The sequence below is a fragment of the Fulmarus glacialis genome, unplaced genomic scaffold (assembly GCF_000690835.1).
Source record: "Fulmarus glacialis isolate BGI_N327 unplaced genomic scaffold, ASM69083v1 scaffold26504, whole genome shotgun sequence".
NCBI classification, from domain to species: domain Eukaryota; kingdom Metazoa; phylum Chordata; class Aves; order Procellariiformes; family Procellariidae; genus Fulmarus; species Fulmarus glacialis.
This window is the reverse complement of record NW_009209082.1, coordinates 13792-36297: the sequence shown is the minus strand read 5'-3', so window position 1 is coordinate 36297 and position 22506 is coordinate 13792. Positions and strand designations below refer to the sequence as shown.

General features: G+C 36.1%; 1 protein-coding gene across 1 annotated transcript; it reads right to left on the bottom strand.

Moving 5' to 3' along the window:
- Nucleotides 1-16170: 16170 nt before the first annotated feature.
- EMP2 (epithelial membrane protein 2) lies at nt 16171-20989 on the bottom strand. Its single transcript, XM_009576726.1, has 4 exons — nt 20878-20989; nt 18597-18690; nt 17052-17198; nt 16171-16466 (listed from the first exon to the last, which is right to left on the bottom strand). The coding sequence occupies exons 1-4, from the start codon at nt 20953-20955 to the stop codon at nt 16282-16284; spliced, it is 504 nt and encodes a 167-aa protein (XP_009575021.1). The 5' UTR covers nt 20956-20989; the 3' UTR covers nt 16171-16281.
- Between the last annotated feature and the right edge of the window lie 1517 nt (nt 20990-22506).

The following is a 22506-nucleotide window of genomic DNA, read 5'->3' as shown; positions in this document are numbered from 1 at the left end:
TCTTTAAATTTTAGAAGGTAGGTATGTTTTGATACCTCCTGTATGCAAAATGAGTTAAGTCCAATGGAGAGTGGCAAGGTACAAAATTCTATGGTTTGTACCTGCCAGAAATGCCATATAAACAATAGAAAGAAAATGACCCTACTCTCCTGAAACCTAGCTGAATTTTAAATTTAGCACTGTGTTTATATAGTCATTTCAATGTTTTTAGATTTTTTGATTTGAAACACAGCTTTTCTTTATTGTAGATCAAACTTATGATTGGTGAGCGGATGGATATTTTAAATAATGACTTCTTTAATCAAAAACTGGAGAGTTTAAATAGAAGAATTGAACAAGTACAATGCAAAAAACCCCACGAAGAAATAGCTAAAACATTCCTGGTAAGTTTCTTTGCATAACTGTGTGAATATTTTGCATGTGTATCACATATGACTATTACGCTACCTTAGAGAAAGACCCCAAAAGTATGTAATCTTTTCATCTTATGTGACATAAAGATAAGTTAATAATAGTTCTATTTTTAGCCTTTGTTCATTGCAATTGTTTCACTGTCTACTCTTCATATAATAATAGTATATAACTTCCATATTTCAGGTGAACTCTAAGTGTTTCTTAACCCATACTTTTTCTGTTGCAGAAGAAAGTATCAAAACTTGAGAGACGTATTAATGCTGTATTAGCATTTCAGGAGGAAGTGTTCTCAAAAATGGCTCTTTATCAGGTATGATGCATCGTGTTTCATGCTGACTGTGTATTTCATGAAAAAATCTCACTTACTTGTACAGAAATATGCTTGTTTAAAAGAAGTCTTTGGAGTCTAAGTCTTTTTGTTTTTTTCACATCTAAATGTATAAAACAATTGCATGTGACAAACAGGCAATCTTGTCCTTTTGTTAAAGGCTTTCACATGTTTTACAAAATTTCGTATCTTCTTGGCCTGTTCCCAAAAACTTTAAAGAAAGCATAAAACAGGAGGGTCAAGTAAGATGTTTACAAGCCTCAAAATTTAAATAAGTGTTTGGGCTTTTTAAAAAAAAGTTAAGCTTCAAGGAAAAAAAGTGCTTTGGTATTACTGTGGATTTAATGTGATTTTCTTTTGTTGTTGTGTTTAAGTACATCTTGACTACTTTAGCACTTTTTGCAAATATGACCAGGTTTATACTGTAGGTTTTATGACAATGTACTATTTGTTTCCTCCTTTGTCAGACAATGCTTCCAAGTGCAGACTGCCAAAATACAGTACTAAACCAGCCTGGACCCTCTGCTTTCTGTCCTGGTATCATAAATATACCAGCAAGTTCCTCAAATACACTGTTGCTATCACCTTACACTGGTTTCACTTCAGCACATGTTTCAGAATATATAAGGTATGTATCTAGAGTTGAATAGTTAATGTCCTTATATTGCTTTAAAGCATTTATGAGAAAATTTACTCTTTCTCTCAACTTTCTTATTGGCAGTTAAATTCTAATAGTTGGATTTAAATTCAATTGTCATTAGGTGTCCAGTGCTGTTGCTGGTATCTCCAGCATATCCATTGCAGCTGAAGCTAGATGATCAATTCTTAAAGTGCTTCAAGGTCTGTGAGGGTGCTGATTTCTTACTGAATGACAGGGGAAAAAAGTCTCTGTAAATGTATTTTAGTGGTCATGGAAGGAAAAATCTTCCAGGTAACTTCTTATTAGAAAATGTAAAAAAAAGAACATCACAAATCCTCTTATTTCCATTACTAGGACACTTCTAGAATGAGAGGAATCCAGATTCCAGAGAAATAATTTTATTTATTTTGAAATTTTAAGTCAGTATATACTAAATAACATTAAGTGGAATTCTAAAGAACATTTTCTTTTATAAGTAATTCCCTAAAGTAGTTTAATTTGATGTTCATGTCAGCGTTCCACCAGTTACAATACTTTTCACATGTATGTATATTGTGTGCAACCTGCAAAAGCTCACCCCAAGTCCTCAGTTTGAAGCCATGAACATGTGCAGGGAAAAAAAGTAGAAATCTTCAGATGCTCCCTCACAGAGCTAGCAAAGAGTTTGGGTTTATTTCTGTCTTGAGACTGAGGTTTGCACCCATCCTCTGGCACTTTTTGCATATTTGAGTGTCACCTCTGGAACAATACTCCTCATCCATCACTTGCAGGGTCTTCCTCCTGTGTTATATCCAGCTCCCCGCAGTGGAAAGGTTAGAGACCAGATGTCCACCTTTTATTTTTCTTCTCTGTGTTACCCAATGGGATTTTTCTACACTAACCAGTAAGAAAATAACAGCTTGCTTTGGCCTCTGTATAGACAAAACCAAAATAATTGGTTTTAAAACAAAAATGTTATTTCTTGTGCATAGACTCATTTTTATTTCCTTAAACAGATATTTTATGTACTGCCTTTGTTTTCTTATATTTTCCATTTATTCTGTAGTAGTACCGAGAGAGATTTGGTCAGACCCTTGGTTACTGTTGTTGTGATCCTTTAAGTAAATCGCTACAAGAATATGTAAAACAAAGGCATTATTAGTACTGTAAAAAATGAGAGACAGGTTATCACAGAACTTCTTTCCTGAGGAAATTTTGTAAACAAACAGAAATCAGTTCTACTTGGATTTTTCTGTGTCTGGATTTTACTACCATTTATCAAGTATTTTTTATTCCAGATCAGAAATGTAACAAAATTTTTTAAAGTGCACAAGCAAGGTGGGTACTGAAAAAAATACTGTGCAAGTTGCAGGAATCCTTCTTGTTTAGCTGGAATCTGTTTCAAGCTTGTGAAGAAGCCACTTATCTGCTACGTGATGATGTTTTGTTTCTTTATTTAATCTGGCAATAAATCCATTGTAGTTTGTGTAACTGGAATAGTATGGAATCTTATTTATTATTACAGCTTACCTGCAATTTTTAATTTAATTATCCCTTCTCATGGTAGTTTCAAGTTTTTCTGAGTGTTTGCAGTCACTATGCCCTGTTCACAGGTCTCACTCATAGTGATGGATAGGCATGTAAGAGATTTAGTAGGAATCATGAATAAAAGGGATTGAATGTGAATGTATTATTGCATATAACTTGCCAATTTTTTGGCTGCTGTTTGCAAAAAGCAATGATTTATGAATGTGCAACTGAATGATATGGGACCGGGAAAATACGACAGTATGGTCTGTATGTCCAGGTGCTGGGTGAAATTCCCTTTAGCACAGGACCACACATGGGTGACATTTGCATGGCTGGCACCAGGTTTATATCTTTGGGTTTCGTTGCGAAGTCAAATTTACATTGCTCAAAGCATGCATGAGATTTCTTAGCTTACTCTGGAAGGTAGTAATCAGCATTATTTTTCAGTATGTTCACTTCAAGTTGTTTTTTTTGTTATTCTACAGAAAAATGTATTTGTTTTTTACTTTCTGAATATCCTAATTAATTTTTGCTTATGGCAAAAATGAAATCAGCAAATAAAATTTGTTGGTTTATAATTGAATATTAATAAGATTCAAAACATTAATTTAACACAGCTCAAGTAGTTTGGTTATAAGTTTCTTAATTGTTACGAGTAATCGACAACAGGGTATCCAGAGGAAAGAAGGTAAGAGCTGGCATTTGTGTGCTAGTAACTATCACAAAATGTGACTAGGATTCCCTTGTTTCTTTTTGGGAAATCTTCTACAGTGAGTCTACTGTGTTAAATTGCTGTTCTTTTGATCAAAACAGATGCAGCAGATTTAATGCATCCTGAGTACTTAAAATTTCCTCTACTTACACAATATCCTGATGGCCAGCATCAGGAAAGCCTAGACAAGTGTACCACAATATGGGCAGTGCAAATGTCAAACAAATTTCCCCTTCGTTGATGTTATCTTTTTCTCCAAGTACAATTATGCTTCATGTGTTTCTAGTCCCTCTAATCTTAGACAGATGTTTTACACCTCAGATCAATTGGATTAGCTTAGCCATTAATACATATATAAAGTCTGCAGGAATTAATTTACCTTCCACACTATAAAATCGATCCATTAACATATATAAGTTTCAGTATGCCTAATGGCATCTATTGATATTTTTGAGTATTAAGTGACCCTGGATCTGAGATAACAAAATGTACCTCAGTACATCTCAAAATGTACTTCAGTAGTGCCATTTGTTATGTAGTCTAAGATCATGAAATTGCCGGGTTTTGGGTGAGTAATTGACGGTTATAGTTTAGAGAACACAGAAATGTAGTACAATTAATGTATGCCCCTATTTTCATAAAGCAAACAGAGTAACTTTGTTGGTTTACTAAGATGAAAGCAAATAGAGTTTATTTCTATAAAAGATGTCTAGAATATGAATGTTCCTGATGCATAGCATATTCCACTGTTAAATAGTAAAATGTAGCAATGCACAAGTTTGTAAGTTGAATGGATTTAAAAATTTTTCTCAATGCCATAATTTATTAAGTGGTTTATTAAAGTTTGTTTACTGTGCCATTATTTTGTTGTTTGAATTATGTCTTAATCAATGAGTTCAACTTTTAATGGTTGATATATTTGTGTAGCTATTCTTAATGCTTTTTTTGGAAAATAATTCATTCTTGTATATCTCCAAACAAGTTTTATCTATTTTTATTTTATCAGTTCTGATGAAGTCATACTAGTCTCTGTGGAAAACCAAAATTCAGCAACTGCAGATAATTCAGGTATTGAAATTTAATGTTGAATCCATGCATGCTAATGAATTTACTACAGCATATACAAAGTACATCTAGAATATTGCCAGCTACTCATTTGTCTTCTTTTTTAAAATGTCATTAAAATCTAATTGTGATTCTGAAATGCTTACAGACCTACCAGATTTTTTTGTGTTTTTTTTAATTGACACATTAGCATGCCTATCTATTTATAGATGCCTATCCATAGACTTGCATTATTTTTAAAATGTTTAAATTAAAACAATTAAAAGTCTAGTATGAGGTGCATTAATGAAAACTTTTATACCTCCAACCCACTGTTTTATCATTACAACTTTCTTGTCAGAGAATAGCATAGAAAGAGGAGAGGATTAATTTTTTTTAAAATCAAATTATTGTAACTTAATAGATATTTTAAAAAGGTAGAAACACTACATTTTTTTACCAAGCTTGACTCTGTCATATAAATAATGTAGTGACAAAGTGAACATTCTCAGCAGCTTTTTCCTCATTCTGCTTAAAGGAAATAAGTATCACCCTTTAATCAAGAGTAATACACAGTAGGCTCTTTGTCTTCTCTACCCACGTATTTTCTTCATTGCAATTGGACTAATTTACTAGGGAAAAAACTTATAGAGAAACGCTAGCCCACAAAATCTTGAATAGCATCTCAGAATGCAGACTTTCTCATGCTGCTTCCTTACAGAGATGTCTTTGATATTTAGAATCCCTCTAAGACAATTCTGGGCAGGTTGAGTTGACTTGCTAGATAGTTGCTTCTTAGACAGAGGCAATACTGAACATTCTTGATGGGTCTGTCATTTCCATAAGACTATTGTCCCATGTGTTTTGGGAGGGGGGATCAGTAATATTCTGCTGCTCTGACAACGATTTAGAAGTATTCTTGTCACAGTGTAAATTAAGACTTTTAGATAAAACATGGTTACATATTTTAAACTTCTGTGAAAATTGTGTTATAGCTATTCCAAATAATCAAATGTCTACGCAAGCAGAAATGTCAGCAACAGTTCAGGTAAAAAAATAAACTAAGGCTATTTTTCATGTTTTCTTCAAATAAAACCAATTGTTGATGGTACATAGACTGCTTCAATATCCTGGCTTTTGAGTTACTATTATAGGTGCTTAGATTTGGGGCAAACATATATATGAGCACAGAATGTAGGTTTGTGAACTACCATACCTCTTGCTTTTATTATTGTTCTATCACCTTCTTAAAGGTGAACTTACAGGGAGAAGAATGATGTGAAAAGTCATGATGATGAAACGTCATGCTGCTTTTCCCTTTGGAAATGGAGACCTTGTCTCCTGGATGATTGTATTGCATGGAAAGCTACAGAAACAATTAGGTTGCAGGGCACAGAAAGTTGAGCAAATGAGAGGGGAAGAGATGATGGTCAATCTTGAACTATGTTAGTTTTGTAAGCACTTATTCAACTTTATTTATCCTTCAGTTTGGATAGAAGGTGAACATTTAAAGAAAAAAATAGGTCTGTCTCTCCCAGCATTGACAGCTTAGTCAAGCTTGCTTTTTGATCCCTTAAACAAAACTAAGCTAATGCTTTCCCATTTGAAAGGACATGTTTGTGTTAGTATGTGTTCAGAATGTTTTTTGAGCAGTTTTGATTCTGAGTAGTCCATCTCTGAAATTTTTTGATTGCTTGGGGAAAATAATCACAGGTAATTGCAAAAATCCAAGTCCTGACGAGCATGTCTTTTACCATGGTAATCTATACATCCTCAGAGAAATCTAGAAATCATGATGGGACTGAAGTGTTTTTCATAACCTCTTTCTTCCCAGTGTATTAAGTCAGTGCAATTATATTGGTGACAGCAGCTCAATCAATGGGAAAAAGTTAACTGTGGGGTTTTTTTGATGAGGAGGGAGTAGACAAAATTTTGTTGGTCTGAATTTGTGCAAAAACTGCTGCAAAAACATGGCGTTTTATGGTTATTAATTAACTATTTTCCATAAGAATATCAAAGAAAAAAATTATTATTGGTGTATCTGCTACTAGATCTGATTGTACTAGAAAGTGTCCTCAAACAATTAGATAATGTTCTAAATAGTTCGTTGTGAACCATCAAGTATTGCTTTTACTTGCTTGAATTTCTGGATGTATACTATGCCTGGCTCTATAGCTTTGCATTTTTACAAGAATTTTCTTTTGTTGTAAGAAATCTAAGCTAACAGATAGTGTTCCATTCTGCTAATTGTTAAGTAGTCTTGGAGATACTTGATAAAAGAGAAGCCTTCCAGTGAAATTCTATATTGTTTTATCAGAGTGAAATGAAGGAACAGAAACTCAAAGTGATCGATCTAACAGAAGAAAACCACAATTGTAGCAAAGGTAAAAGAGAAAAAAAATCTAATTTACTTTTCAGCATCCCCCTAAACTTAATGCCTGAGGTGAAACTATGTAACTTAATTTAGGTAACTTTAAGGAGAAGATAATTCTCTGGAATCATAAAACTGTATCCATTGCTGTATTGGGTTTACCTGTCAAGGTTTTGGTAGCAGGGGGCTGCAAGGATGGCTTCTCTGAGAAGAGACCAGGAGTTGGGTCAGATGGATCAGTTGGATCATGTTGGACAGAGCCATTTCTAGCCAGCTCCAAAATGGACTTTCCACTGGCCAAAGCTGAGCCAATCAGTAATGCTGGTGGCACCTCTGTGATAAAATATTTAAGAAAGGGTAAAAACACTGCACAGCAGCTGTGAGAGAAAAATGTGAGAGAAACAACCCTGCAGACACCAGGGTCAATGAAGAAGGAAGGGGAGGAGGTGCTCCAGGTGCCAGAGCAGAGATTCCCCTGCAGCCTGTGAAGACGACCATGGTGAAGCAGGTTTTCCCCCTGCAGCCCATGGAGGACCACGTCAGAGTAGATATCCGCACTGCAGCCCTAGGAAGACCCCACCCTGGAGCTAGTGGATATGCCCTGAAGGAAGCTGTACTCCATGGAGAGCCCACACTTGGGCCCACACAGGAGGAGGAACTGTGGCCTGTGGGGGACCCACGCTGGAGCAATCTGCTCCTCATGGACTGTACGTGGAGAAGACCCATGCTGGAGCAGTTTATGAAGGAATGTATCCTGTGGGAGAGACCCCATGCTGGATTAAGTGAACAGCATGAGGAGGAAGGAGCAGCAGAGATAAAGTGTTATGGACTGACCCCCTGTGCCACTCGGGGAGGGGAGAGGAGGTAGAAGAGTCAGGAGTGAGGTTGAGCCTGGGAAAAAGGGAGGGTAGGGGGAAGTTTTGTTTTTATTTCTCACTATCCTACTCTATTTTGAATTGGCAATAAGCTAAATTAATCTTCCACAAGACAAGTTATGCCCATGATGATAACTGGTGAGCAATCTCGCTATCCCTATCTTGACCCACAAGCTTTTTCATCTTTTCTCCCCGTCTTGCTGATGAGGGGAAGTGGGAGAGCATCTTGGTAGGCACCTGAAAGCCAGCCAAGGTTAACCCACCACAATTTCTCAAAAGAAAAACACTCTTGTAATAGCAGCTGCCTATGCATTTCTCCACGATAACAGCAAATTGTCTTTGGTAACCAAAAGCAGTATTTAAAGAATTTGTCTTCTCGTAAGGGATGCGTGTTTATTGACTAAAAATTCTGTCTATTGCTGTCACAACCCCTACTCCTACAAGGAAAAGTTATCAACTTATACTTTGTCACTAAAACAAGCTGTTACACGGAACAGTCTTGTTAACTGCTTGGTAATAAAGCTAGTCACATGATGTGCTTATAAAGGATAGTATTGAATACAAACAAAAGGGACTTCTATTCTTCATCCAGCGAAGTGGAGACTTGTTCTCAGGATGATGGGAACTGCCCAGATCTGTCTTACTCGTACTTATTCGAAAGAGGCATCACTTTCTTAGTTCCTCAGATGTTCATGCTGAGGTAAGAGATGGGATTCTAGAGGTTTGGGAGAATCAGATTATAGAACTTTGCGAAAGAAGTATTAAGATTGGTATGAAAGAAACACGAATGGAAATTTGTGTGTGCAGAAGTACCAGAAGAGCAAGAGAGAGAAAGAAACAGAAAGGGTCAAAAGATAGCATGGGTTGTTAGCAGAGCTTAGCATTTCATGGACCACAACCTCTATGTAACAGATGACATTAACTTTCCATTTTTAGAAGGATATAAAAGACCAGTTCAGCGTAACCAGCAAAAGAAGCCAGGAGATACACTGAGGACATGATCACTGGTGTTCCCTCATCCTCAGTTGTTGCGCACAAGTAATCCTGACTGGACTGTTTGGATTCATATCTCAGTGGTTGTGTTTCCATGACTGCGAGTGGGCAGAGGCAGCTTTTGTAGGAAGATAAATAAAATAGCACCTTTGCCTTCTGTATGGTCTGGCATTGAGTTTTCTTACACTGATGGCTACAAAAGGATAAAATCAAATTATACTTTATGAAAAAAAAGATGCTGTTAAAATGTTACAAAAGCATACGTTAGGAGGACCTTTTGGGATTAATGTAAAACCACAGTCTTTGTCAGGTATGTCAAACAAGTATTAAATTTCATTTTTGCTTAGTGAGTTTCACATAAATATCACTGTCTCCCTATTTTGATTTGCCTTTGTTTTGTTTGTTTTACCTTTGGAGCTGGCGTGATTTAGAAGTTCTGTCTACGAGCTTTCCTCCTTGAAGACGATTATACATTTTAATTTTTGTCAGGGAAATTTAAAGAAACAGATCAGTACTGATGAAATCAGATTATAAGAACTCCCTCGATATTTCATGTGTTCTTCACTACATTTACAGGGTGTTTTTGCTGGTCAATCTGAATTGGAAAACACTCGAAGGACAAGTGCAAACCAGGGTGGGGGGATCCTAAGCCATTTTAGGACCAGCGGATGTGTGGGTTGTGATGTCTACACCCCTAATAGTTACACAGATTAAGAATGGCTTTAGGATTAAGAGGAAATACTTGCAATCTCTATAACTACCCTTCTTTGCAAGCATGTTTGAAGAACTTCTGTTGTACACTAGTAGTCCGACATATAAAAATTGTTTAAAGACTCCTTGGCTCCTGTAATCTAAGCTATACCTAAGGGAAGGGAAAAGAGAAAATTGGCATCTTCCTCTACACCATTTGCAGGTACTTAAGTAGATTCTCGTTCTTGCTATGAACATGTATCAAATACTACTTCTGGTGAAGCTAAGGCCTTTTGTTTTGTGTTTTGTGCTAATCTTAAAATGGAGTCCTGATTCTTTGTAATCACTACTGGTCACCTTTCTTATTAGAGTAATTTTTAAATCCAGTGATGTGAAAAATCTGATTTGAACAAATGTGCTACCAGGTCCATTTGATAATTACTACATTACTTGAAATTAATTATCATTTTTGTAAACTGCCCCATTGGTATTGTGCCATTCAGTTGGTTTCACAGTTTTGGTAACACGTATATAGCTTTGAAAAAAATTTGAAAGCTCTCTTGTCAGTGGAAGAAATTTGTTACTAATTCTGTGCGGGATGAATTAGTCACCTTCTGGTGTCTATATGACTGAAAGATAAAAATCAGTGGTTACAAGGATGGTTCTTGATGGACTCATTCAGTTCAAGTTTCACTTAATGATAATCTAGCTGGACTAAACTGAAGCAATTTTTCAGTTTCAAGAAACTTTCACTTGGTGGATTGTTTTGTAAAGATAAGAGTCTTAGCCTGAAATTAACACATTTCACAACAGGGAAAAATCCCACAGCATGTGAAGAAAAATCATTCATATATGAAGAAAGGATTTTAACAAAGCTGTCTTTTGATAGGTAGAAAAATAATATTTAAAGCTTGCATCTTGTTTGCAGGCAGAACAGAAAAAGATGAGAAATACTCATTGAACAAACAGAATTCAAACCTCAATTAAGGGCTCCTAAAGCTGAGAGAAGAAACATCAGATGAGGTATTCTTTCATTCAACTTTTGTACGATATCAATTTTCATATTGTGGATTTGCATATTGCAGGATGGTTTAGAACTTGACGGAAAGTTAGACTTTTTAAAGACCTTTTCAAATGGGAAAGGAACAGTGTTTAAACAGTTGGCTTTGAAGGAGTAGGCTTCTCTTTCGCCACGAGGAGGCTCTGTTGTAACGGTATTGGAACAGTAAAACATTTTTCTATAGAAGTAAGCAAGTAATGCCAGGAGATACCGTCATTAGAAATAAACACAAAAAACCCTAACCCCAAAACTTCTTCCAGTCGTCCTTCCCCCTTTATCTTCTTTTTCCTCCTTTCCCTCCCTCCCCCTGCAAATTTGTCACGCCTAAAAATGTGTGAAAACATTATTTGCTAACAGGATTTACACTTTTACCCTATGAACTTCTAGGTTCCAAAGCAGTTTTAATTCTTCAATACAGATACTTTAAGCATAAGTAAGGTTTTTCTGCTGAAAGTGTTTTACTAAAAAGTAAATAAAAATATCTAAAGTAATATAAAAAAGCCCTCTCAAGAAAAAAGAGAATATGGCACCTCTTTTACTTCTTGCTGATAGTATATTAAGAAGGTTGAGTCTGTGAAGCAATGCACACGTGCCATATTCCTACCCTTTCCTTTGCAGCAATGTGTGCACATTTGGTTTAAATGAAGTTTTCTGAACTTTAGCATTTATGACAGCAACACAATTGCCTTTTTTAGAAATACACTTTTTGGAGTCTTTTGAAGAGAAATAGAACACGAGCTTTTTTCTCCAAGAAGCAGCAGTAAAATATACCAAAATCTGCACCACGTGATACAGTTCAGATATCATCAGGATTGTTTCGTATCTGCTGAAATTTATTATAGTAGCTGAATTTCATGAAGACATCTGCAATTTTACTCATCTGTGCAATGTACACCTGTTTTAAAACTAAGTAACTAAGTACATGCACAGGTTTGTGCCTTTTTGGCTAAATTTATTAAGGGGAAAAAAAAAGAAAAAAAAAAAGAAAAAAGGACACAAAAACCCCCCACATCTAGAAATTCAGTTAGTGCAATAATGATCCAAAGTAAACAAATATCCCTCTAGATGTAATGGTAACCTCTTCAGCACTCCTTTTGATAGCACACAAATTGTTGTTCTAAGTTGTTATTACTAGCGTGAAAGGAATATTTTCTACTTTGGGAAAAGCTTACTGGACGGACAGAAACCAAACGTCAGCAACATGCTGAATATTAATACATGAACATCAGGTAATCTGTGACACTTTTGTTAGTTTGGAAACAATACAGACAGTAACAATTCAGAAGTTTATATATTTACATGAAGCTAAGTTAGTATGAAAAACAAGTGGTGTAACTGGCTTATTTGTTGTTGTTGTTTAAATGACAACTGGTTTTGTCTTGGTGCCTAGACTTTCAAGCAATTTCCACATCTTCCTCTACTGCCAAGGATCCCTCTTTGTCCAGAGCTTGCTGAAGAATTCAAAGACCCTCATTGGAATCCTGAAATTGAAAGTGGCTTATGTGCAAAATTTGAAGGGGATTGCACTGTCATGGACCCTTACAGAAATTGATCCAAATTGTGCTTCCCTCACAGTTACCACTTGTATCTGTTCCATGAAAACCTTTGTAACAATTCTGCATCACATTGGAAGAAAATAGGCAAAATAAGGGCTTTGCCACTTTCAATGGCTTGCTGTTTATCACAGGTTATCATCCCAAAGAAGTACTACTTTGTCGTTCAATGAGAAGGTGTGTGTGGATGTTATAGACCATTTTGTGATACACAATCTATAACTCCTTAAAAAACTCTTTAGAAGACCCAGACTACCGTAACAAGTGGTCTACTATTGTTCCACTATTAAGTACTATATTGTTACTTGCAATGAGTTCCAAGTCAAAACATTTATCTATACTGCAGACACTATTAATTTCCTTATGTTTCCTACTTGTTAGTCTGTTATGAACTTTATTCCGTTAATTTTGTAAGCTTGTTTCTACAGCCTTGAAAATGAAGTCTTGTTTTTAAAACTGATTTACTTCCACATTTCACTTTCTTTCATCTTATTACTTCAGAGGGGATTATAGCACATATGAAAGAAACAAAAAATATAATAAAATTTTCAGCTTCTTTTTTTTTTTATTTCAGTGGCATTGATGAACCATGATTTTAGGGATCTTAGCTCTCTTTAGTGTTTGGAAAGGTAGTGGCTCATCTTACTCCTATTTTTAGAAATTACAGGAAGGATTCTTTTGTTTTGTCTGTTTAGCTAAATGGCACAAGCTTCCACAATGCTCAAGGTAAGACAACACTGCTGTAGTCCCTCCATTATTTTGAAGCCATTAAGAACCATGTAAAATGAATTGTTGGTGTAGTTGGGGTAACAAAATAGTTAATGCCTAAGCAGCACAGTTCCTGTCACCTAAAATGCATCATTTTTTTTTTAAAAAGGTATCTCATAGCAAAATAGTGCAGAACTTCATTTTCTCTTGTCCTGGATGGAATACATTTTAAAAATACATATTTTTTTTAAAAAGTGTATTGACATAAATATTCTAGATTTGTTTTCCAAGATTGTTTCCTGTACTTCCTTTCAGATGCTTACTTGCCGGGTAAAAAAAAGTCAAGGTAGATTCACAGCTGCTAGTGAATATTTTAATAGTTTGGACTTTTCCCTTTTGTTCACTATGATTAGAAGGCAGAAGTTTCATGGGGTTTGGGAAATTGTTTGTGGGGAGTTGGGAGGCTTGTTTTGGATCAATCTGTACAAACCCATCTGTACTTTTATCATCTCAGTGCAAACTTGAAGCTTGGACCAGAGCAGATATAGAAGTCACTGGCCTGTTTCTAACATTATTTTCTCACATGGTCAAGGCACTCAACCTAATCTTAAATACACAGCTGTTTCTGCAAATGATTAAAAAAACCACCTTACAACTAAACTTATCAGAGCATCTGTGGATCTTGCATTACTCAGTAGTTATTCTTTTGACACCATACACTTAAATGTTCAATACACTAATATTTTCTCTGCTTACCCTGGAAGGTCTTCAACAAAGGACAGAAATAACCAGCTTGTGGTTCTAATACAGGCAGGAAGAATTTAATTTTACCTGTTCACACAAATACTCAACTACTTCTCATCCAACATTGTGTAAATATATCCCAAGCTTAAAGACAAGGTCAGATTGCTAAATGTATCGAGCTTGCTATTACAGTACAAGAATTTGTTTTAGCTTTATTTTCATGTACAATTTCAGAATATATAGAGCATAGAAAATGGTATATTTTAAAGGCATATCAGATAGAAAGAATATCCTAAAATATGTTTGTCCTGTTAAAACTCTAATTCAAACTGTTTTGGCATTTGTTTTCTTGGTATGCAGAACATTCCCATCTATTCTGTTTTATGTGGCATCATGCGTATGCTGCTGTTTGTACACCGTGGTGTGCATGCTTTTCACTTTTAATTAAAGAGACAGATCTTTTACTGTGGAATTAAGCTGTGTGTTTATGTATATATACATCTTTATTTTAAATATTTGCTGTATAAATGACCCGAGCATTATCAAGGCAAGAAACTGAGAAGCTTCTCTTCAAGTCAGTGGCGTAACAGCTTAACTCACAATTTTACGGGACTGTCTTCTAGATATTAGATAGTTTTAATCCGTATTTACTGAAGAATTTCCCTTACTATTTCATGTTTGAATAAAACTAGCAAAATGCCTAGCTAATAGTCTATCTACTTTCAACCTTAAACCTGCAACTGCTTATTTAAGACAAATTTTGCTTGCTAGCAGAATTCAGGTTTTGAATCTGAAATGTATTCAGCAAACTGTAGAAACACTTTTTTAAAAAGTAGGGTACTAATTCATGAAATTCAGAGCATTCCCACTAAGAGAAAAAAAACCTGACAAAATACTAGCATCATGCTAGACTGGTGAGAATGCATTTTGCTCAGACTGATTTGGGTTTTTTACTATGATTATTACTTTTAATGTGTTGTCCTGCTTACTCGTCTAATTTCTTAAGAGTCTTGCTAGGCTTTCTTTGCTCCCAAAAGACAAGTAGTACATGCCAAAGCATTTTAGGATGTTAAGGAATGGAGACGGAACTGTGCGACCTATTACTCATGTTGGAGACAGCTCCTATACAGTCATGCACCTGAACTTTTACTTTGTGAGAAATCAATCATGAATTATCTGAAGGAATGGGTCAGACCATCAGCTGATGTATAATGCAGTAAGTATCAACTTTAGTAGAGCTACACTACTTTGTAATAACAAGTTTGTTCTACATTAAGTGTAAAATCTCATTCAAAACCTATTTACTGTTTTATTGCCTGTGTATTGGGCCAGCTGTAGTGAATATACTGAAATAAATACATGGTTAGTGCTCTTACAAAGTCAAATCTATATTTAAGCATCAAAGCTGTGACTAACCAGAAAAAGCCACTTCATTCATTCTTCACACTGATCGCTCAACTCTAAAATCACTATCAGCCAGAGCCAGTATTACACTGCTCAACAGTTAAGCCTGGTATTACAGTACAGATTGATCTCACAAAATTATTGAAAAACAAAAATCACCAAGTCATTTTATCTTGCAAAACTATCCTGGAATTCATAAGCATAGTAACTGCACTCTGATTTATTTAGTAGGAGTGTTTAGTTCAAGTAAAATCCACAAAGGAATTTAGAATGAATTTTTTGAAGGCCAATTTCCTAATGGACAGACTCAGGGAATGCTTTCGTAAATGATATATTAGCCATGAAATCACTACATAATAAAAGCCCAGTGTAATAAACATGTTGAGTTTGGCTGTAAAAACCTAAATTTGGCATTGCTTGATCACTAATTTGCTTAGAAATTTGCAGATGTAGGCAAGGTAATGCTTTTTTTTCCCCTTTTCTTCCTTCCAGAAAGACTACGCACAATGCAAAAATAAAGGGATGTAGGACTTGAGTGGGGTATTCTTTACTGCTCAGACTATGCCAGTCCCAAGTTATGCAGTGAATTTGCTGGTAAATTCTCCCACTAAAGGCTCTGTATGCTTAAATTAAATGTGAAAGAGAATCAAGAGAATCATTTGCTGCAGTACAAAAAGGAGTTGTTTACTTTTGCAAAGCAAGTGGTTTTAATAAAAGCTTGATGACACTTACTGCACATTATAAATAGCAGAACACTAGTCCTCTGCCAGAACAGACGCACTGAGTGCAGCTTTGGGCTTTTGTAATTGTTCGCTTTTTCACTGTGAGCTGGGCCTCATTTTTTACTCCCCCTATATTTATCCCATCCCAAAGGGATATATCTAGTCCAGGAATATAGTTAGCATATTGCTTACAAATTAATTTGCACGGGCTTTATTTGTAATCTACTACAGACAAGGAACGAACTGTTAATGGCTAGTAAAGGGAAAACCATTTATGATGATGAAATATGTAGAAGAAACAACTTGGCTCTGTCCTGCTCAGACCCCTGACCTGTAGGTGTCAGGCACACCATTAAACCTGCCATTTTTTTTTTATTCTGTTTCATATCAAGAACACAATACATTTTTAGAGAAACAATACCTTTACTACAAAACCATGTAAATGATTATATACAAAATGGTTACTGGAATTTGGTTTTGTACTGTAGTGACAGAAATAACTAGCTGCTGATGTTTATTTACGCTTCCTTAATACTAGGTACATAACACCACTGATCAGAGTAAAGGCAAATGCAATCCAGGCTAAGACGAAGGAATAGCCATATTGGCCTTTAGAAACTTCCATGCTATATTCATTGCTCTTGTGTAGTTCTTCATGCCTATCTGTATAAATGGAAGCTGCAATCATAACACACAGACCTGGAGGAGGAAGAAAATAGTAAAGTTTAGCATCTTAAAAGATTATCAATATGTACAGCAACTATTCACTGTCTCTCTTCTGCCAGCTGCTTCCACAAATGTCCTTTTTTTGCAGACACTCATTTTCCATCCTCAAACTAAACTGGGAGCATTTCAGGACACGTTTTCAGTTTCTGTGGCACGGATTAAATTTGAAGTGCTGTTATGTATTTATGTCACTTGCGATGAACACAAAATTATTCTAAACATCTGGATAGTTTTAAAGACTAACAAAAAATTAAGGAAGTACCTGCCTGTAACAATTACAGAGTTATTTAATTTGTTCAAGCAGTTCAGAATCTCAGATTCTTTCCCTTCAAATTTTAAATTACTTCATTCTAAGCAGTGATGTCATCCATGTTTTGACTGCCTAAATAGTACAGAATGGAGCAGTTCACTGTTTAAACAAATATGAAGAATAAGCTATGACCTCAAGAGCCCTACAAATTTCTCATGCAGCTCATTCTTTCTGAAATCTTTTTCCCCTTCCCTTTCCTACTTTCATGTAAACATCATTAAAATCACAAGTGTTGAAAAATCACTCACATGACAGGAGCTGGATAATAGAGGTTAACACAAATCTTTCTCCTTGCTTTAGACGGAAGAGTTGAAGAATGAAAACCAGAAATGCCACACAACAGAAAATAGTAGATAGGATCATGGTGGCCTGAACAGCCTGAATTGATTGATATTCTGCAAAAACAAAAGCAGCCTTGATTAATACAGTTTCTGTCTTTGCCTACTCCTGCAATGAGCAGAGGGGCAGAGCTATATTCTGTAAGCAGGAGTTCAGCAGATACAGCAAACCAGTTGTGCATGCACTGCCTAGGGTGGTTTTTCTCTGCTTCCTTGGCATTAGTACAGCCAGTGGTTTAAGGACTTTTAAAAACTTTTCATGAAACTGAATAAAAATACTGAAGAGACTATTTCCCCCGCACCACATCCTTTGCTACCATCTACGTACTAAAAGCACAGTGAAACTGCCAGGTGTACCAAATAGCTTACAAGTGCAGACCCAAGCCTCTCGCCAGACCTGGGGACACTGTATCCGATAAGGTGTCACCACACAGGATAGCCACGCTCGGCACAAAAGATTCCGTTGATTAAGGTTTTTCATCCTGTCAATTACTTCCCTATGACTAGGAGCTAACGTAGCCAATGAATTTGTAACTACATGGAGCTGCTCTGTGTAACTTCGCTGCAGTAATACTTTGCTGCAGCTTAGCTGAGCTACATAGACAACCTCCTTACAGCACCTCTCCTCTAGCACAGCTACCCTGCAGTTAGTAGGTCTGCGAACAGCAGACATACCTGAGCTACTCATAATCTAGCTAGTTTGGGTACCTAATTTCAATAAATGCATAGTAACACAGCCATCAAATGCAAATTCGTTAAATTCGTGTTAGCTTAGATAATGCCTGTGCGTAATGGATCATCTCACTGCAGCACAGATATGCTCTAAACCAACTTGATGCTTGGAAAGCAAAGTTACTTTGTGGATACATGGCTGTTCAAATCATCTACCTCTTTAATATGCACAAAGTTTGAAAGTACAGAAATAAAGTAAATGTAACATTTGAGAATTTTTTTTTTTTGTAAAGCAGGATGTTAGGCTGTGCAGTATATTAAGTCCTCTTTGTTAAAACTTCAGCTTGTGTTCTGACTTTCTTCCACTTTTTCCCCCATCCCTGTACGCAGCCAGTATTTTTACTTTGTTTTTTCTTTGGAAGTTAAAGTTCAATTCTGAGGCAAATTCTATCACTTCAGCCACACTTTCAGATGACTTCACTGTTTTCACCTGATGTAATTTTTTAAGAACTCTTTAGCACTCGCTGTTAGTTGTTTGTGTTTACTCTCTTGCACTGGGCTTTCAAGTGCACCTAACAGTTCCCTCTGTTTTCCTTTTACAGAAACTGTTGGAATAGTTTGTTTTTCCAAAACGGAAAGCCAGTATTAAAGTTTTTAGAAGACCTGAGCAGTTAGAGCATGCAGCTTTTTGGAAAAATATATTATTGCCCCTGCAAATTTCGTAGCGATTTCACCAGATCTCCTGCTAAAGGAATGGAGACATAGGCATGGCGAGACACCCACCTCTGAATTGATCAGTAATAGCTGTACAGGTGCTAGTATTTGTGGCACACGTTCTCCAGACATCTGTAGAAAAATTATCTCCTACCCACCAGGCCTGCAAAATAAGATTAAAGAGCTCTTACGGGAAAAAAACCACCAAAACTACAAAACTCCTTAGTTGTCCGAGTGTTTCCTGATCAGATAAATCAGCTGGAACAAATTTCTGTTCAGTTTTGATAATTAACCGTTCAACTAACTGTGAGATCTAATGGCATTTTGGAATAAAGGGTATATCATTATTCACATGTCATTTTCATTTTAGACCTGTGTAAAGTAGAAAAGGGAACAGATGGCAACCTTAAACATCCCAAATTACAAGGGATTTTCCACTGTTTGGGCAGAAATTTTGGATAGTCAGTGATTGCTCACTCCTTAAGATACGTAGACAAGATCTGCTTTGTTCATCCTGTTTAGGATGCACAACTCTTTAAAGGCACAGCATTTTTTAATTCACAGGAAATAGCAGGGTATAGATCTATGAAACAGAAGCCCTTTATACATTTTCTGGTTCCTGGCACTGAATTGAATTAATCTCCACTTAACGTAGCTGTGCTGTCAAGTGCAAATGCAGTATGTACACTATGGCACCTGACTGGAAGTGGCTAGTGACAAATTAAGATCCTCCTGTGGTATTTCTATTTTGATGTTTTAACATTTAATGCAAAATAGTACTACAGTGACTGAATGGATTTTTACGGTAGCCTGGGAAATGCTGCGAGCACCCCACACAAGTGGCATTTCCTCAGGAAACCTATTCCCGTTCCGATAGCTACCCAGGCCTTTGTTTTGACTAGAGCTGGAAAAATACGACTTTTAAATATGACTCCTGGTATCATCTGCTGCTTAAAGAGACATGCCAGAAACCACACACCTTACTGTGCAGCTTTGCAAACAATACTGCAATAAAAACCATAATATATTACGACAGTAGGCATATGTGTAATAGTAACACTGTGTTTTAAGAAAAAGCATTACTTTCTCAGGATGCCATTCATTTGGATTTTGCAGTCCAAGTTCAATATATTATTTTTCAGCTCTGAGCACAATATAATCCTTTCAGTTATTTTCATTACTATAAAAAGCCTCTGAAGATGATAAAATCTAATAGAAGGTAGTTACACAGTTTAAGTTCGTAATTGTTTAAAAATAGGCAATGACACAGAGCAGAGTGCATGGAGTTTTATTTCTGTAATAATTTGATTTGTATGTAGAAGATACGAACTAAGAATAAGTTGCTTTGTCCGCTGTCCTAGCTTTCTAAATATTCAAAGGAGCAGGGTAAGACAACCTGCTTTAGTGCTCAATTAATGACCTACTTCAATGGAACAAATCAACGAGCTAATTGAAAGATAACATTGAGTTTGTACAATTTTGCAATAAAAAGTTGTGGGTAACACATCATTTCACTTGGAGCATAGTCTTGGAAAAGACTATGGGATTCAAACCAGCTTCACTGAGTACAGTAAAGTATTTTCAGCAAACGATTTTGTTAATCCTAAAAGTCTGTACATACACTGAACCTATTAGAGAAAGATAGACTCCAGTGCACAGTTAAGAGTACCAATCAGGGTAGTGGGCTGTTTTGGAAAGAAAATTCAATTAAGAGCTAGATGTAAACACTGGAAGGTAAATTCTTTCTGGTCACAAAAATAAAAAGGAAACTTGAAAAGAATGCAACATAAATTGTTCTAAAACTATGTGCTGAAATTGCTTAACTGAATGGAAACAGGTAAATTCATGGTGTCACTTTCATGATTTAATTGGGCATCTTGGACAACCACTTCTGAGGCAAAGCATACCTTGACTGAAATTATCCCCACACACTAATCATGAGCTATTTGACTTCATGTACTCGACACAAAAGGACGATAGCTTTCCCCTCCGCCCCTTCCCTCATATCTAGCTGAACTGAGTCCCGTAACTCCACCCTACAAGCATGGCAGTATTTGTAAATATACTTTCTGGCCAAGTATCTCGCAGGGGAGAAGATTAGCTGCGTAACGTGGGCTTATAACATGATGCCATACAAATGTATGGCATGTTCTTGTATAGTCTTATCCAGATATACCAGCAACATTCAAGACATTTTTGTTACAAAAAGGTATAAGCAGACCAGTATGCCTAACAAAGTTACATGCTTTCAATAAGCAAGTTGGAGACAACTAGAGAAGAATAACTTCATTTTTATGAAGCAAAGAAACACCTGTGTGTTTGAGAGAAAAAGAGAAGAAATGACACTTACATTGTCAATAGTTGAGATGAACAGCAGTGCTGCTGAGGTTATGTGAAACACAATAATGAAAGCCAGAAGAATCAACATCCTTGATCCGTGGAGGCTTTAGCTGGAGATAAATCTGTTAAAAATAAGAGCATATATGATCAGTCTTTAAAAGCTGTTAACTGCTCCACCTGCCATCACACTATTTCACTGTGGCTGTGGGTAGTCAAGGTCAGCGCGAGCGTATTTCAGAGTGAGGTGCTGTTAGAGTCAGGAACATCATATGCAGTTTGAGTCCACAGCACACATTCTTTCTCCAGAGATAAAAGATTTCACATAATCAGACTTTTCATCAGCATAACAGCTTTCTGTTTGTTATATGTGATACATAACTAGCATCACTGGTGTTAAAATGAATCACAACTTGAAATGAAGCCAAGAGGTGCATATTGCAACCTGTCAGTGGGATGGCTGCAGTGGGTAAACACACAGAGATGTTTCTTTCTGTGTGCTTCTCCAGCAAGGATATAAAACACTCCTTCATGCTGACTTTTAGAGAAGAAATTTTCAAATTACAGCCTCATTTGCATGTGATGCTAGAATTTCCACTGGCTTTGGTAAGGTCTTGTTTCAACCATGCTTTCAAAGTAGGAAGAAAGGTGGATTTCAAAAGGATGCTTGTAGAACAAAATTAAGTGCATCAAGAACTACCTCCTAGATTTAGTAACAGCTATGTTGTATCTTAGGTTTCATACATGTTGTCCTTTGTTCATATAGTTACAAGTTTTATCCACTGATGAATGACTTAAGGCTACCATTTTCTCCAATATATTGCTCTGACTGGTACGGTTGAATAAACCCATTAGTCAGGTAATAATCCAATTAGTTATGTTATGTTCTGCCACTTAATACCCTGTATAGTCTACTTATTACCTTCATACCTTATCTAACCTATTTATTACCATTTCACATCTCAAATGAAAAAAAAAAAATTCTTATGTACAAAGGAACCACAAACTTCATTGTAACTGGAATCCCCAGGAAATCTGTGGCCATATAACAAATAGGTTAGGGAAAACTACTATTACTAATACATAGAAATCCACAATTGGTTGGTATATCTATTATCTTTTTCTTCTTGTTGTGTAAAAATGCTTGCCAATTAAGATATGCTATATTCTATAAGGCATCTGCTGTCTTGCAGGTATTTTCTTTGCATTTAATGTGCACCATTCTGTAGTATTATCTGCATGTTATCACTCATCAGTACATTAATGCATGTTTCTCCACTTCCTTTGCTTTGGACACATTCTCTTATGTCAAAAGATCCCACCCACGTAACACAGCAAAAAAACAGAAGAAAGAGCAGTTATGATTTTTTTTAAGACTTCCATGATTTTTTTGTCTAACCCTCTCTTCCCTACTGCCATTTACTAGAATCACGAACCACACGGAGAATTTAACCAAATAAAAGGACTACTTTGACAGCATTGTTAAAGCAGCTCCACCGGCATTCTTATCAGGCCAAAATACAACTACTCTGCAAACCCTTAACAAAAAGGTAACAGACAGCATATGAACATGCTGAATAGAGACTAGAAGTTCCACACTAATCCTTTACATCTACACCCCAGTAGCGTTTCACTGCAGCAC

What these genes read in the sequence shown, in the direction of transcription:
- EMP2 (XM_009576726.1), bottom strand. Translation starts at nt 20,955, where the DNA reads ATGTTGATTCTTCTGGCTTTCATTATTGTGTTTCACATAACCTCAGCA. An exon ending in TATTACTGATCAATTCAGAG is followed by an intron (nt 17,199 to 18,596) that starts GTGGGTGTCTCG and finishes TTGTTTTTGCAG; the next exon opens with AATATCAATCAATTCAGGCT. An exon ending in TATTATCCAGCTCCTGTCAT is followed by an intron (nt 16,467 to 17,051) that starts GTGAGTGATTTT and finishes TTCCTCCTCCAG; the next exon opens with GTCTGTGTGTTATGATTGCA.